Source organism: Notechis scutatus, chromosome 4 (genome assembly GCF_049901735.1).
Source record: "Notechis scutatus isolate UNSWTSFEM ecotype Mainland chromosome 4, rNotScu1.2, whole genome shotgun sequence".
NCBI lineage: Eukaryota > Metazoa > Chordata > Lepidosauria > Squamata > Elapidae > Notechis > Notechis scutatus.
Window position 1 is genome coordinate 43001914 of NC_142012.1, and position 16862 is coordinate 43018775.

The 16862-nt window shown below is 36.1% G+C and overlaps 2 protein-coding genes across 4 annotated transcripts in view; one reads left to right on the forward strand and one right to left on the reverse strand.

Moving 5' to 3' along the window:
- Positions 1–9012: 9012 nt before the first annotated feature.
- LOC113411773 (claudin-22-like) lies at positions 9013–13290 on the forward strand. The gene has a single exon (XM_087963264.1). It carries the CDS (start codon positions 9074–9076, stop codon positions 9740–9742), a length of 669 nt encoding a protein of 222 aa, XP_087819390.1. The 5' UTR covers positions 9013–9073; the 3' UTR covers positions 9743–13290.
- The window catches only part of WWC2 (WW and C2 domain containing 2), a 160221-nt gene continuing 155504 nt past the window's right edge, over positions 12146–16862 (reverse strand). For all 3 annotated transcript variants that reach the window (XM_026667186.2, XM_087963263.1, XM_087963262.1), the window contains one exon: positions 12146–15906. In XM_026667186.2, coding sequence (XP_026522971.2) covers positions 15840–15906 — 67 coding nt within the window. In that variant the 3' untranslated portion in view covers positions 12146–15839. The remainder of the gene's footprint in view (positions 15907–16862) is intronic.

A 16862-nucleotide genomic window follows, 5' to 3' on the forward strand; every position in this document is an offset into this window, starting at 1 on the left:
CCTTCTTCCCAAGAAGAAGCCCCACATTGTGGTTTCAGGCATGATATTCCCCTCTGAAAAAGAAATCTGAAAAGTAGCCAGGGGTGTCTTTTCCTTCCGACCTCGCCCTCTTCCCCAAATCTAATCACACACCCCCCACACCACCGACAGGACCCTGGAGGCACCGGATCCTAATTATCAACGGTGGGAAGGGAGTAAAAAAAGAAAGGGAAAAAAATTCAGAATTGTTAATCAAGGGAGCTCCGGTTCCAGTCGTCGCTCCAAGCTCTTTTTTTTTTTTCCTCCGCGCGACTTCCCGCAGGGGAATTTTCCGGTAAATGAACATTGCTTTCGCTCTCCAGAGGGAGCTGCAGCCATCTGGCTCTTTCCACACCTCTGCATCCCCGGGAAACCTCTCCCCCCTACCCCTTGCCACCCCCGTCTTCTTCCCTTCTCCCGCCTTCCCCTGCCTCGCAAGGTAGACGATCTCTCTCTCTCTCTCTTACCGGAATACAGTCAAGCCCTTTCCAGCATGCGCGATCCACCGCCGCCGCTTTGCACCTTGCAAATGCAAAAACCATGGAGGGCTCCGGGATTTTGTTTTTTTGTTTTTGCAAAGAGCAGCGCGAGCAAAGAAGAGCAGCCAGCCAGCAACCTGCTACCGGTAGTCCAAACTAACAGCGCTGCTTATTGAGTCGGAGGTGGGGGGGAAGGTAGGAATTAGGGGGAGAGGGGACAGAGGGGGTGAGGAACAGGAGAGGAGACGCCTTGGGAAACCATGCAAGAACTTTTCTGATTCCGATTACCCCCATGCTTGCAAGTTGCAAAGGAAACACGGAACTCAAAACAGCCCAGCTGTGCAGCTTGGCTCGGTTCGGGCCCTCCCCACCACTTAAAAACGCGGAGTTCCGGCGCTTCCCACACTTGCAAGTGGAGAGAACCGGCTGGCTTTTTTCCACCGACCAGTGGCAACTTTGCAAAAAAAAGCATAATAATAACAATAATAATAATAATAATAATAATAATAATAATAATAATAATAATAATAATAATAATAACAACAACAACAATAAAGAAAAAAATCGGAATTCCGATTTTAGTTGGAAGAATATCATGTATGGGTTTATATCAACGCGTGGTCCGGAAATAAGCCTGATGACTGCTTAGTGTCCATGTGCCTCTCAGCTGTCTAGCTGTCTCAACAATTCAGCATAAATGACAGTTGTCCACACATCCATCAGTCTCGCAGCCCCAGCGATGTGTCAGGCTCCGAGCTAGTGCCAGACATGAGTAAATTCCCAGAGCCCGATACCAAGCCTCTGTGCGATTTGCAAATCACATCAGAAAAACACTCCTTAATTTCCTGCTGGTCATAGCTATAGATATTTGTAAGGAGGGAAACCAAACAAAGATTGAAGTATTTGTAGTATCACATCCAAAGAATAAATTAATGACACAGTATTAATGTATACTAACTCCAGTAGTATCTCTGAAACTCTTAGCCCCTAACCAGAACATTACCAAAAGTTATAGATTATAGTTAACTCTATGCCCTAACCAAACCTATATATTATTCTCTTTTGGTTCATTTATGACATAAATTTTGCTTGTCCATATCAGAATAGAATCTGTTGGAAGCATTCAACCTTATGAATGATGGCCACTGTATCTACAGTTTAAGATTCTACATTATGAGAAAATCCTAGCTTCCTATAGAATGGCATTGCACTCACTACCATGTACCATGAGCATTATCATGTATTCAGCATGAAGCACATTCAATACTTTGAATGTTTGTGCAGATAGGATTCTTCCACACAAGGAAAAATGCTAATAAGGAAACCCACATACATGGAAGACTTCTGCTTAAGTAGATCTTTACGTTGTTTCCCTCTTTGACAATGACAGCAAAATAAACATGATTAGGGCATAGGACTAATTGGGACGATTCTATACTGTCTCTTATGAATTCATTAAATGGTTACACATAGAAGAGTTGCCTACAGATTTTTGCAATGATCAAAACAAAAGCTAGCTTTAAGCACAGCAAGACTTCTTAGTATGGGTGAATAACTTTTTAATGTCTGAAGGAATGCATTTAATGGCCTGGCTCAATGGTTTGGGGATGGCCAACAGCTGCAGAGAATGGACTGATGATGCTAAGCTTGCAAGTAAACATTAGTGGAGCTGGAATTTGATGCAGGCAAGGGGTGGGGGTTTATGTTAAGTCTATTTTAAGTTTGTGCTACATTTTCTTCTATTTCCCATTTTAAAATGGCAAAGACATTTAGCTTGCTCACAAAAAAAAACCTACAAATAATCCTCTCATTTTTAAAACGATGTATAATAATAAAATATTTGAAATGTGTATATAAAGTTCAAATTATTAGATTTTTTTTTCATTTAAAGCTCCCTCAGTCCTTTTTTAATCTCACAATCTAAGCAATTTGGAAGTGGGAACAGTCATTTTGTAAACCTCTAGTCCAGGGGTGTCCAACCTTGGCAACTTTAAGACTTGATTCTGGACTTCAACTCCCAGAATTCTGGGAGTTGAAGTCCACAAGTCTTAAAGTTGCCAAGGTTGGACACCCCTGCTCTAGTCCAAAGATTTCTTGGATGCCTGTAAAAAGTATCTTTATGGTATTTCTAGTTAATTTTATGTTATTATCATTTAATATCAGTGTATTTTTGAACAGAGGAAACTGAAATGATGGCCATCTATCTGGTCTGAAACAAAAATGTACCTTTAACACCAAGCTTGTTCAAACACACATTTTAGAAACATTGATTGTAGTTTTTTGCTATTGTAGCTTTCCACTTAACTTCCTCTGAAGGAGGCAAAGGCAAGAAAATGACCTGGTAAAAACATGACACTCAGAAGATCAAGATGCTCTAAGAAGTCACACTTTTGTTCTTGTAATGTCCTGTGGTGCCACTTATATAAAGTTTTAAGACCATAGCATTTTCTTTTTCTTCTGGTAAAGAAATTCTTTTACTTTTTCTCTTAAAAGACTTTCACAGTGTCTCTTTGAATGGAAGATCTATTTCTGATGCCTGGGTCTATACAGTCTCACAAGGGTACAATATTAATTACTGAATACATACTGTTGCTAGGCTTTCAAATAATCTTTGGTATGTTTCAATTTGCTATATTTTTGTAAGACACTTCAATGAAGTCATACTTGGATTTTTTTCATTTCACCATCCTGAAGTAAGATTGATAGGTGGATAGGTGGATGGAAGGACTGCTGCTGTTGGACCTTGAACATATTGTTTTTGGCATTATCTTTTAAATCTAACATTCTTTGATTGACCTTGGCAGAGATATCAAAAGTATTGTCTTGATCACGCTGAATATAGCTGTCTTTCCTTTTTTTAGAGAATATTTCAGTTGGTTTGGGTGGTTTGAGTTTTTCAAATATTTCCAGTTACAATGAAGTACTTAACAATGTCAGCCCTGTCTCTGATCCTCTCATGACTTCCTTTCATCAAGTTTCAAAAGATATCAAGTCCTCCCTTTTTTCTGCCCCTGGAAAAAATTCTTGGCCCTTTTCCATGAACTTCATTATTTCCATTCACATTGTTGTATGCTGTCATCAAACGAACAGACTATTCATCATGTGTAAACAGTAAGTTACAAATGGGATTTTGACTGTACTAATCTTTGTGTTTTACTAGTAGAGCGGAAAATACTGCTTCTGTATGAAAGGGGAACTTACATATGCATGATGGTGCCTTCAAGTGTTCCTTTGGATGCATGAAATATCTACAGATCAAATGGAACAAACCAAGCATCATCTTTCATAACAGCTCAAACTCTAAATACATCTGAATGAAAAAGTCAAAGTAGTGGTGGTCTCACAAAATAAAGCACTGGCTCAGGGCTTCTTCAACCTCATAATCAGGATATCAAGACAATATGGAAAAAGTTCCTCAAAGAGTCTATCTAGATGATGTACCGACAATAAACACTGAAAACCTGTTTGATAATTCATTTACAACTTAGTTATATTAACTGAATCTAACACTTAAGACTGTGAGACCCAGGGGGAAATGATCATTCAAAGTAGTTTGACTCAGCCTCTTCTCAAATACACCCTTGACAGAAAAAAGAAGCTTGTTTCTTTTTTCTAGGGATCTAAACAATAAGAGCTGGATTATACTGAAAAAGTAACAGGGACAAAAATTTATCTGTTGCAATATCCATGTGTCATATGTGCTCTGGTGGTGAGGGTATTTACAATGGATTTGTTTAATATTTGATGAATATAACTAGTAGCGTGCTGGACCAACTTACGATGAGAGCTGATGAGAGCTGATAGTTAATTTTCTGCAATTTTGTAAACCTGCTGAGAGCAGAGCTGAGCCTTGACATCTAGCGTGCCAGCTCTTCCTCATCTAGTGATGCTGCGTGGCAGCAGCAATGGAGCCAATAGGGCTGATTTTTGAATATTTAGCAGCACACAACTGAGTATAACTAACTCACATAAAATTTATAGAAGTTATTTTGAATATCTGTGCAATATTTCATCAAAAAAAATTCATATAACAGCAGTAGCCACACCAGCAGAAGTAGCAGCCATATCACCAGCAAGATTATTTAACATCATTACTAGCATTCAATATTGCTAAAGATGAGGATATATTTTACCCTGTTTCTCCAACAATACAGCCTCCCCCAATAGGAAGTCCCAGCATGTTTTATAGGCATGAAATGAAATTAAGCCCCTCCCCCAAATTAAGGCCTATATTAAAACATGCGAAATGGGGGAATGGTGGGGGCTTGCCATTAGGAAGTACTTTTGTTGCACACCCGGATATGGTGCTGCCTGCATTGACCCCGATACGAAGTGCCCCACCAACGCCGAGGTCAACATCCAAGCTGTCGCTGCCCGCCCAAAGATGCAAGGTGGGGAATTAAGTCACCCCAAAAAGACGGCCTAGCCATTTTTTCGGGCTCAAAAAAAATAAGACCCAGCCTTATTATATGAGAAACACGGTATGTATGCAATTAATATTTATTCACGTGTCATGATAAATTTGGAAATACCAGGCCCTTTCCCAGACATGTAATGCAGAGGTAGTATTCAGCAGGTTCTGACCAGTTCTGGAGAACTGGTAGCGGAAATTTTGAGTAGTTCAGAGAACCGGCAAATACCATCTCTGACTGGCCCCCCTCCATCTATTCTCTGCCTACTGAGTGCCAGCTGATTGGCTGGGTCTTCTTCTGTTGCCCTGCACAGGAGAATGGAGCTGGAAAGCAGGTTAGTGCAGTGGGGAGGGAATGGGATTTTGCAGTAACCTTCCCCCAGGAGTGGGAAGTGAAAGGGGATTTTACAGAATCCTTTCCCTGCCACGCCCACTAAGCCACGCCCACAGAACCGGTAGTAAAAAAATTTGAATACCACCACTGATGTAATGGGCATATTGTCCATAGTACACTGCATTTCTGCAAAATGAATATGCAACTACTTTAGCTAGAGAAAATTAACTTGTGATTATTCAGAGAAATCATTGTATAACAGATTTAATAACAGATATCTTAAGAGAACAAAGCAGAGTTGAATATTCTTTAATCCTAGAATATGAACTTGTAAATTGGATAATACTGACAATGTCAGAAAAAAAAATATAAGCAGGTAAATTAACATTTTCAAAAGAAAAACTGTGGAAATATTAAAGAAATAACATGGAAGTTTTGGAGAAGCTCTGTGAGAACCCAAGTGTTGGCAGTGATAATAAACCATGTGGAATAGAAGCTTTAAATGTAGAGCAAGGAGAAAGATAAGGAAACAGACACAAAGCAGTTTTATTTTCAAGGAAGGATCTCATGATTATTTGGGAGCACACAGTAGCTACAAGCTATTTTCTGGGCTCAATCTTTTGATTACAAATTTAAGACTGGGTATCAGCTGCAATACATGCCAGGATTTTTGTGCAGCTACAAGCAATGAGAGGATGTTGGGAGGAATAGATGCCTAGGTATGCACTCTGGGGATCAAGGTAATGTGCAGCAACCCATAAAAGAAGGATGGGACTTGGTTTGTGCAATTTTGGCTATCATCTTGTCTTTTTTTTTTTTTTTATTCCACCCCAGGTTGCTGCTGCTGGAGACAAACCAAATGGTTGCAAAACATGTAATTTAGAGTCGAAAATCTAAAAGTGAGGCCTTCTAGTACATTCTAAATATTCTAAAGAGAATAACAACAAATTGGACAGAAGTGAGAAACAGAAGCAAAGAAGCAAAGAAGAAAACAAGCTGCAACAAAGACTTCACATACCTGTGAATTTGTAAGAAGTTGAACTCAACTTGACTGTGACTTCATGTGGCTTCCACGCTAACCATGGCAATGCGCAGCCAACTCTCATTATAGGAGTATATTATGTTCTCAGCATTTCCAAAAGATCAATCACAATGTTAATTATTCTTAGGCTAGCAATCATCTTAAAGAGAATTGTGTCATATTCTATATAATGGAATCTTTTTTAGGATAACAACTTCTAGCATGGTTAGTCTAGATATAAGGAGAAAAAGAAATAAATGTGTACCAAAATTAATGCAAACACAACCAACATTTCTAACAGTATTAGAGGTGTACTTTTAGCCTTTAAGTATTTCATATGTTCATCAAATTTTTCTGAGACTTTGGTTCCTCGCTACATACTGCAGGATTTTGTAGAGAATTTCAGTAGTTCACAATGCAGCATACAGCATTACTGGTGAAGGTTTTTTTATTTGCTTTTGCCTCCTGTTAGATAGATTTATTTATTTACTTACTTACTTACAATATTTCTATAGTTCTGTGTGGTTCCCAGTGGTTCACATATTAGGTTATAAAAAACAAGAACAAAATAAAACTGTTAAAATAATTGCATCAGTTAAGAATAATCTATATCTATGCAGGGGATGATTGGTGACCATAGCAAATAATTCTTGAATTACATTGTCTTTACATCCTTTCCAAAGGACATCAGCATGGGCACCAACCAAATATCTGAAAAGAGGCACTTCTAGCACTGCACTGAAGCAGTATTGAGTCTAACATCCCTCTACAACAGGGGTCCCCAAACTTGGCAACTTTAAAACTTGTGGACTTCAACTCTCAGAATTCTCCAGCCAGCATAGCTTGGAGTTGAAGTCCACAGGTCTTACAGTTGCCAAGTTGGAGACCTTTGCTGTACAAGATGAGAGCATGAGGTGTCTGTTTGCAAGAGATAATCTGGATTGTGTTCAATAGCCAAGCTGTGAAGGGCCTTATAGCTAGAGCTAGCATTATGAGTTGTACTCCAAAGCCTACTGGTGTTTTAGAGCTGTTGTAGCTCTTACTCACTAGAAACACAGGCCACAATATTTTGCTCCAACTGCAGTTTCCAAATAGTCTTCAAAGACAGCACCAGATAAAGTAGATTGCAGTAATCTATCCTGGAAGTGATGAGAATGTGTTTGATTTTGATCAAACAGTGTCTCTATCTTGCAAAGGTTCAATTACCTTAAAGATAATGCAATTCTAAAACTTATATATATGCATATATTATACTGAAACATAGTTGTAATCCTACACTTAGTAGCAGGGCAATACCATGAACTCCATTAAAAAAAACAACTAGTACTATTTCTGTGAGATCTACCGCAACCTTGCAAGAGACACTCAGCACAGAACAACACAATATTTGATATCACTGCCATATTATGAAGAAGAAATGGAAATTGTGAAATTTTTCCTCTCTTATCTTAAAGTTAAAAGGTGTTTTTTTAAAATGAAGAATTTAAACCCATTTAAGCCACTTTTGCTACCTGCCATTGCAGAACCAAATAAAGCAATGACACAATTCTTAATGTAAAGAACATTTTCTGTATTGGATTAACATTCTTGATGGTGAAGAGGCCGTTTTCTTATGTGTTAGCAGCAAGTATAAGCACATTATTAAAATAAGAAAATCAGTTGTACATGCATGCCCTAATTTACATAGCTCATTCTTCATGCTCCTAGTAGAAAAGGTTTAAGGTGTTTTTTTGTGAAAGTAATATAAATGAATGAGACTGTAGTTATACCTGTTGAGGAAATGGGTTACCAAAAAGTCACAAATGCCTCTGTCTCAATTTCTAAGATTTATATTAAAAACCTGTTAATGAATAATCCTTGTCAATAGTAGATTCTTGAGGACTGCGAAACATCAGTTGTTAGCTCAAACTTCTATTTTTGAAAAAGATTTTTATCCTGCATATTATTTCATATGCAACTCAAAGCAGCAAGCACATCAATACTCCTTCCTATCTTCCCCACAACAATAATCTGTGATATGAGTTGGGCTGAGAGTGTGTGACTGGCTCAAAGTCAGCCCCCTGGTTTTTCATGTCTAAGGTAGGACTGAAACTCATAGTCTGCTGCTTTCTAGGTCAACATCTTAAGCACTACACCAAACCTTTTGTTCTTGAAAAAACTCAGATGTAAAGAAAACCTATTTAAAAGGAACTTCAGACAGGACAGAAAATCAATATATCTCAAAGCTTTCTTTCCAAAAAAATGAGGAGAATGAAAGACAAGTCAATGTATACATTTAACTAAGGAAGTATAGTAGTAGTACAGAAGATAGAAAAACAGGATGCCTTTCTCTCCAAGGCCTTGATTTGAAGCCCTGAAATCTCAAATTTAGCTATTACAATGAAGTCCTGTTGCAGACAGACCTGTTTTTTTATCACCACTTAAAATCTAATTAATCCGTATTGAAGCACAAAGATTTCTGCTGTTGTTTTTTTTAGGTGAGGGGTCATAGAGCTTTCTTTGTTCATCCTCAGACTTGCAATCATCAGGCACTGGGATATAATTTTACCAAGCAAATTGAAAGGTAACAGATCAAATCCTTATCACAAAACCCAACTCATGGTTAAGCAGAGTCCTTCGTCCTTTGCAAGAAACCTTATATTCAGGAAGAACAAAAACATGTTTCAGAGTTCTTAAAGGGTTAATAGCTAAAGCTTATATTCAGGAGAGCAAAGAACAACCATCATCAGAACTGCAGCCACTATATAAAGTCAAAGTCCCCAAAAAACCTGGCCAAAAGATTTTCCAGCCAGTTGATTGCATCCTTTACAATGGCTTTAGTGAACCGAACCATAATGCAGTTAGCAGGGATTTTATTTTGCCTGTTAGGATGGGTCTTATCCTGCCTCACTACTTATTTACCTCAGTGGAAAAATCTCAATTTAGAATTGAATGAATTGGAGATCTGGACAATGGGACTCTGGCAAGCTTGTGTGGTCCATGAAGAAGGGGGAATGCAGTGCAAAGAATTTGATTCTTTTTTAGCTTTACCCCCAGAGCTCCAAATTTCTAGGATTCTAATGTTCATATCCAATGGATTAGGACTTTCTGGTCTCTTACTCTCAAGTTTTGGATTGGATTGTTTAAAGATTGGAGAACAACAACAGGATCTAAAGAAGCGGTTATTGTTGCTGGGAGGAATATTCTGCTGGATATCAGGAGCTGCAACCTTAGTCCCAGTGTCTTGGGTTGCTCATACCACTGTGCAGGAATTTTGGGATGAAACTATTCCAGACATCGTTCCAAGGTGGGATTTTGGGGAAGCACTTTTTATAGGCTGGTTTGCTGGATTCTGTCTCATTTTTGGAGGCTCATTGCTAAATTGCAGCATCTGTTCTGTTGATACTCAATCGTCCTCGGTCCATTATACAGTGGCAGGTGTGCTAGATGCTTGTCAACACTTGGAAAGTAACAACAGACCCCAAAGTCTAAGAGTTTGAGAGACACAGGAGAGCCTATTTTTCCTCTCATGCACTTAAACACAGTGTGGAGAACCTTATTCCAATTAAGATTAAAGGACACTTTGTTCCTTACTTGATTAATTACACTTGAGTTTCTAATATTTTTCCTGAACTTTTTATTTCAAGAGTAGTGTTGTCCTTCTTATTACAAGGCTGAAAATGCTGGCTTCACAACAAGAGTAGATTAAAATGACTATAGAAAATGTCATCATATATTGTTGTCTACTTCAATTTAAAATGTACTGTAAAAACAAGAATATCCAAAGCTCAAATAAGTCATAAAAATATCAATTCTCATCTTACACAATCATACACTGCTAAGTTTGGTACTTGATTTTCAGAAATAGTTTTGTTTCTCTTCTGTCTTAAAATTCAACGACTATTATCATTTAAACTTTCTGCTACAAATTCAAATATGCAGCAAAACCTTTAAATAAACCTTCAACTAGAAATGCTGGTTAGTAGAATTCAGTTGTATCTACAGACCAAGATTCATATTAAAGCATGGAAAACATCAAGGTTTGCTGTTGCCTCTACTTATTTTTAAGATACAAGGGAGTAGCTAACAAAATATTTTAATTAGATGTGAAATACTGGTATTGTAAAGAATCGGTTCTGTTGTGTTATGTGTTGTTATTTGAGTGTTAAGTATATATGATCCCAATATACTTTCTAAAGTCTGAGAAAAACTGTATTAATTTTACTGTGTGATGACAGCATTCTTTTTTTGTTTACATATTTTAAAAACTGGATTGCTTCTGTGCCATCCATTTATAATGTGTAATGTCTTTTATTAAGCAGTTCCAAGTTACATAATTGAATTTGCAAACTTAAGAGTGTTAGGTTAATTATATTTGTACTTATCTGGAGGAAAACATTATTGAACTCTGCGGATTTGCTTCTGAATGAATATGAATTCAATTATGTAGTTAAATCGATCCAAGTAAGGGATTGACTATTGTTTCCTAAATAGAAGTAAAATATTAATATTTGAACTGTATTTTTGGTGTAGAATGGATCTTATGAGTCTAACACTTTTGAAATCATGATTTGTCATTTTTCTCTATTAAAATATCATTGGAAAGAACAAATAATCTAACTGTGAGAACATTTACAGCACAGTACAGTACATATCTGTACAGAATTTACAGACAGTAATAACACAACATTTCTTCACTGTTCCCCAACTCAAACTCTATCAGTTTATTCACAAATGCTTAAACTTGCATACTTCTGATTATATTGCTTAACGGAAATGTTAATGTTATTTTATAAGAGAATATTGTTAAACCTATTAAGTAGCTTACAAGGCTAGAATAGCCTTTTTATGAAATGAAGGAATGTACTCTGGAAAGTTACATAGGTAGTGCAAAAAGGAAACAATGGATATAATATAAAATATATATTTTTTCTTTTAGCTTTGCCTAAAGAAGTCAACATTTACAGAATTTTAACACTCTTCACAAATGGACAGTTATCTAATGTCAGAACATCAAGAATAAAAGCTACAAAAAGTGCTAGTTGTATAAGCATTGATGTGCTCTGTTGCTCTGAAGTATGCCCATTGTTGAAATTTGATAGGAGGCTACTCAAAAGATTGCTGTCAGATGGGAATATGAGAATACACTGTTCATTGGTTACCAGTAGATTTCTACTTCTCTGCACAAAATTGATCATAATTCTTTTTGTTAGGCCACAGAAGAAATGCACAGAAGAGTTAGTCTTTTTGACAATTGCTAAATCATTTTAAACTAAAAAACAATCTGCCAAGTATATTTAAATTAAATTTAGGATGAAAATCTATTTCTTTTTAGCATAAAATCTAATTTATGTAGTTTTATTTGTATTACTAGTTAAATGGACACATTTCACTGTATTATATAAACGGATTTAAAATATTATTACCTTATCTATCATATACATATCTGTTAATATTGGAAGTGCCCAGATTTCTAGTGTCATAAAATGTATTTTTAAAAATGACTTTTCTGTATTACAAAGCCCATTTCCCATTCTGAAAATAGGGATTGATCTCAGTTCCATGAAAAATTGCATTTAGTAATATAAAATAAAAACAGAGCATGGGCTTGCTGCAGTTCTGAGTTTCAGATCCAGTCAGTTTTATATTACATCTTAGTGTGTAAAATGCTATCAGGAAAAAAAAAATCATACACTCTCATGGATTATGGCTTGTGTAGGACCTCACTTACATAAATACAGCTTACATAATTATTGTTACTCAAGAAACAACCCATCCGTAACACTGATTAATGGACCACTATTATTACATAGTCTTATTGGTGAATGTTTTATGTGAACATTTGCACAAATCACATAAACTTGAGTTAACTGGTATTGGTAAAGAATAGAAGCATGCAAAAGTTACTGTTAAAAAACTGTATTTTTTCAAATCATTGAAACAATTGAAAAGTGCAGAGACAAAGGTTAATCTAGGTGATGTGTACATATACAGACAATATTAGGATAGAAGACATTTGTGATACAACCTGATTAAATATTGAGTTCAGTTCTGAGCATTTAATACTTAAATATAATATGACTGTATAAAATGGAAGTTTATTTTCACCAATAAAATATTTGCTAACACTTTGTTCATTTGGCTAAACAATATTATATAATACTTGCAATATGATGTACAGTATTGTACTGAAGTAATGATAATCAAGACATGATTACATTTATTCTATTTTCTAATAGGTAACTTCTGTGATAAAATGATATTAGTATAGCATGAGACTTGACTGGTATTTCTCCATGATCAAATATGTTTGAGACGCTGAACAGATTTTGTGTAAGATTTTCAGGACTTGTTTTCTTAAGTATTAGTCAAGATTGCTGCAATTTTAGCATGTGAAAGAAGACATGGATAGAAGAACCTTTTTATAAACAGCCAATAAAAATTGTCTTGCCAATTTATTTATTTATTTATATTATTATTTTTGTTTCTCTCTAAATATTGTTGCATACCTTCAGAAGACAAAGAGGGAGGTATATTTATATGTGTCCCTAAAACAATTTGCATAGTAGCTTTCTTTAACCCACACATTTAAATGTGCAGAACTGAACTATATTAAGCTGTACTGTACATAAATAAGACTGAAAATAAATAAATCACAAGATATAACTCTATACATCATTCTAAAACATTATTATACTGTATTATCAAACTGAGAAACTGAAACTATCAGCCTTCATTTATATATTAAATAACTTTGTGACTTCAGCTTTTAGACATTGACCTTGACAGAGTAAATGGCATGTACATGTTTAGTTCACTTCTAAAAGGTGGGTTAAAAAAAAGGGGGCACCCAGGAAATATTAAGCACAATTAGTTTCCTATCTCCAAGTAGAAGTAATGTTGAAAAGATCTAAATAATTACACATAGTTGTGCATAATAATAAGACCCTCTGGGAGATTTACAAAAATAAATTAAGACACAATAATTTATTTCCTTCTGTAATTCTAAGGATGGCAATGAACATACTGTAAATGTTCTCCTATTTTTTTCAACAATGCTATTTCAATCCTTGAAAAATAAAATACAGCATGTCAATATACAATTATGTTGCAAAATGAGCAAGTACACAATTAATAGAAGTATTTTTGTTTCATCTGTGGCTTTTTTGTGTGTATGTGAGTATGTATTTACATGCTGAATTATGTGTCACTTTCATCAAATGGCTTTTAAACTGCCTAAATAACTTTTATATTCTCATTATCTTATGTTCCATAGCTTGGAAGTATTAGTTACATTGTTTAAATAGCCTGATCTTATAAACTGAGAAGTTCTCTTTTAGTCAGTGGGGAGTATGGCATGCAGATTTAATTTAGTAAAAGAAACCTACCACTACTAGCTCTTCAATTCCTTCTTAGATAATTAGATGCCTTGCTTTGGTCTGATCTACAAAACGGTGACATCCCAGCTGAAATAAAGTGTTAGTAGCCATGTATTCCATGATGATGACATCAAAACTAATCAGTACCTGGTTATCAGATGAGAATTACCAAGGGAAGTGAGAATGCCAAGAAAACGTGTGTCTGTATTACGGCTATGCAAAACCCCTTGATAGACTGAATGAAGCAAAACCCCTTGATAGATTGAATGAAGCAAAACCCCTGAATGAAGAGATCCTTCCAAAGTTTTGGCACAGATTTTCTAGACTTTAAACATGTTCACAGACTCTGCACATGTGTATACATGTACAACTGAAGGTCAGCTAGAAAAGTACCTCTACATAGAATAATAATTGATAAAGCAGCCACTTGCAACTTGAGTCTCCTGGAAGATCTGCAGTAGCTTCCTCAGTGATTTGAGAAATAGGGGGTGGCGTGGGATTTCAGATGTGCCGAAATGTGCTTTGTGAAGCACCTTTTCAAATCAGAATGGGACATCTTGCCACAGCCACCTCGCTATGGCCAACTTGCTATGGGCAATTTACCATGGCCAGCTTGCTGTGGGACAATTTGCCACAGCCAACTCAGAACAACTTGCTATTGAGCAATTTAACAATTCAATTTAATTATTTAAAATAAAATTAAAAATATTTTAATTTTTACCATTCACCTTTTATTCTGTCCCTCCTTTTTCATCCTTTCTTTAATGATTCTATTCCACAATTTCTTTGATTATAGTGTAACTCTTGTCCCATGGTGAGTTGGCCATGGCAGGTGGTCACGGCAAATTGTCACAGATCCTTTTCAAATACTTTGCCTATTGCCTATTGTAAACTTGTAGCCAGAAGCTGATTTTGGGGAATAATCAATAAAAAAATCACTTTGTATTAAATCTGTTGCTGGTTAAACAAACTAAGATTATTGATCATGTTTAATCCTTATTGTGCCATAATTAATTTAGGTACCAACTTACATGGTCTATTTAATCGTAACCCAACTAATATTATTTTAAGTGCTCATTATCAAGGTTTCTTAGAAGAAATCTCTATAACAATAATATACAATGGGTGCTTAGAACAATGCTTCTCAACTTTGGCAATTTTAAGATGTATGGGATTCATATCCATGATTTCCTCAGCATTCTGGGACATTAACTCCACACATCTTAAAGTTGACAATGTTGAGAAACACTGCCTTAGAGAAATGTATTTGTTACAAACAATTCTTGTGAAAATGGGTCTGTTTGGGCTTCATGAATGTAACTATTTTAATACTTACTAGATATATTTACATATTAGTTTTAATTTTTATTCTTTGTATGCTCAGGTTTGAAACTGAATTTGAGTCCATTTCCCTAACACAGCTGCCATTTGGGTATTATCAACTTTAACACATGGAGGGTTATACATACTTCCCCCGTGTTCTCTCCAAGCTCTTAGATACAGTGAGACATGAAATACAGCCCCAACTTCAGTATATTCAAAAAGGATACTCTTCCAGCTTAGTATTCTAGACCTCTTCCTTCATTCAAAAAAAAAAAAAAAAAAAAGGTAGAAAGGGAAAAAGTTTTTTTTGTCACAGTTGAAAGTTTCCATGTAGACAGCAGAAATCTAAACAGCACCTGTATGCTCTAGACAGATCTGCTGGCATGAAAGAGGACTCACATTTCCTGAAAGCTATGTACACACTACTACTACTACTACTACTACTACTACTACTACTACTACTACTACTACCACCACCACCACCACCACTTTTTTTTCAAAACCTTTTAGATGGCTCAACAGCCATTTTCACAGTCTGTCCTTGTGAAAAAAAAAATAAGCAGGGAAATGAAACTTATGGGACACATTGCATGATATATAGAGCAGCAGTGCAGTTCAATGATATATACATACTAGGATTTCCTTTGTTCTTACATATACAAACTGTACAAAGTTAGTCTCATTGGTGTATCTAATGCATTTTGCTGTATATTTCTAGAGAAGAGACAGAGGGAACAGTTTGCATGTCTGAAATGTTACATTAGAGCATAGTGTTCTGTATTTTATAAACAATATCTACAATTGAATTCAAAAATATGTCTTTAAAAGATTGTAGAACAATAATATAAAAGCATTCACTTAAAAAAATGAACAACACCTTTGATGCAAAATATTGTTAGACATCATCAGCTGGTAGAGCTGGTATGCTTATTTTAGCTCTTGTGAAGTATGCCATCTTCTCCCTTGAAAATATAAGGAGAAACAAAAATGTATTTAAATGTAAAACAATATATAATAGACTCCAATACTAGAAGATAAAAGAATAAAGAAGCAAATGATATAGTGCATCAAAGCATTATGTAACAAATCCTTAGGCTTTTAATATACAGTGATTAGAAATACAATTTAACTGAGTTCAAGTGGGGCAGTGCTCAAATGATATTTCTGTAAAATATTTAGTTTTGCGATAGGCCACTTAACTAGTTTAGAAAGTTATGGGAGACACAATGTGCCCTTCTTCTACCAAGGGCTTCCATAGTTTCTCTCTCTACATGGAAAGCAACATGGTGAATAAAAACATAAATGTTGATTACACACTAAGATTGGGATTTGCTTTGGGAGATTTAAGTTTGCTTTGTAGATTGGATGAATGAAAAGGATAAGAGGCTGTTTACAAGTGTGTTGCATTCCAAGGAAACAGAAGAGACAGATGCAGGAGGCACTTAGTAACCAGGGAAGCCAATATAGAGGAGAGTGCAATGAGATACCCAGCAAATCCAGCAGAGTCAGCTTCATTACTCACCCCACTGGATTCTGTTAAATACTTGGGCAGTATTTGTATGTTAACAGTGGTGGTGGTGGTGGTGATTCTTGTTTACCTTAACTGGCATCAGGTTTCTGTTTGTGCAAGCTTGGCTAGAGAGTCTATCTTTATACACGAGAACAGAGTAGACATAGTGCAGCAATGCCACTAAGCTCCTTGGCACCTTTATTCTACTTTCCCTGCAAGAAGCAGTGCAGAGTGGAAACCTGAGATATGGCTGGAGAGAGCTGGGGCAAATGGAACAGAGACAGCTTGACTCACTGAACCCCGCTAGATCTCTACCTGACTCTGTGGTTTCTTCCCCAACCCCAAAAACTTTAACCTTAGACAGTCTATTATTGATCTCTCCCCTTTCCTAAGAGGTCTGTAGGAGGT

What these genes read in the sequence shown, in the direction of transcription:
- LOC113411773 (XM_087963264.1), top strand. Translation starts at nt 9,074, where the DNA reads ATGGCTTTAGTGAACCGAACCATAATGCAGTTAGCAGGGATTTTATTT.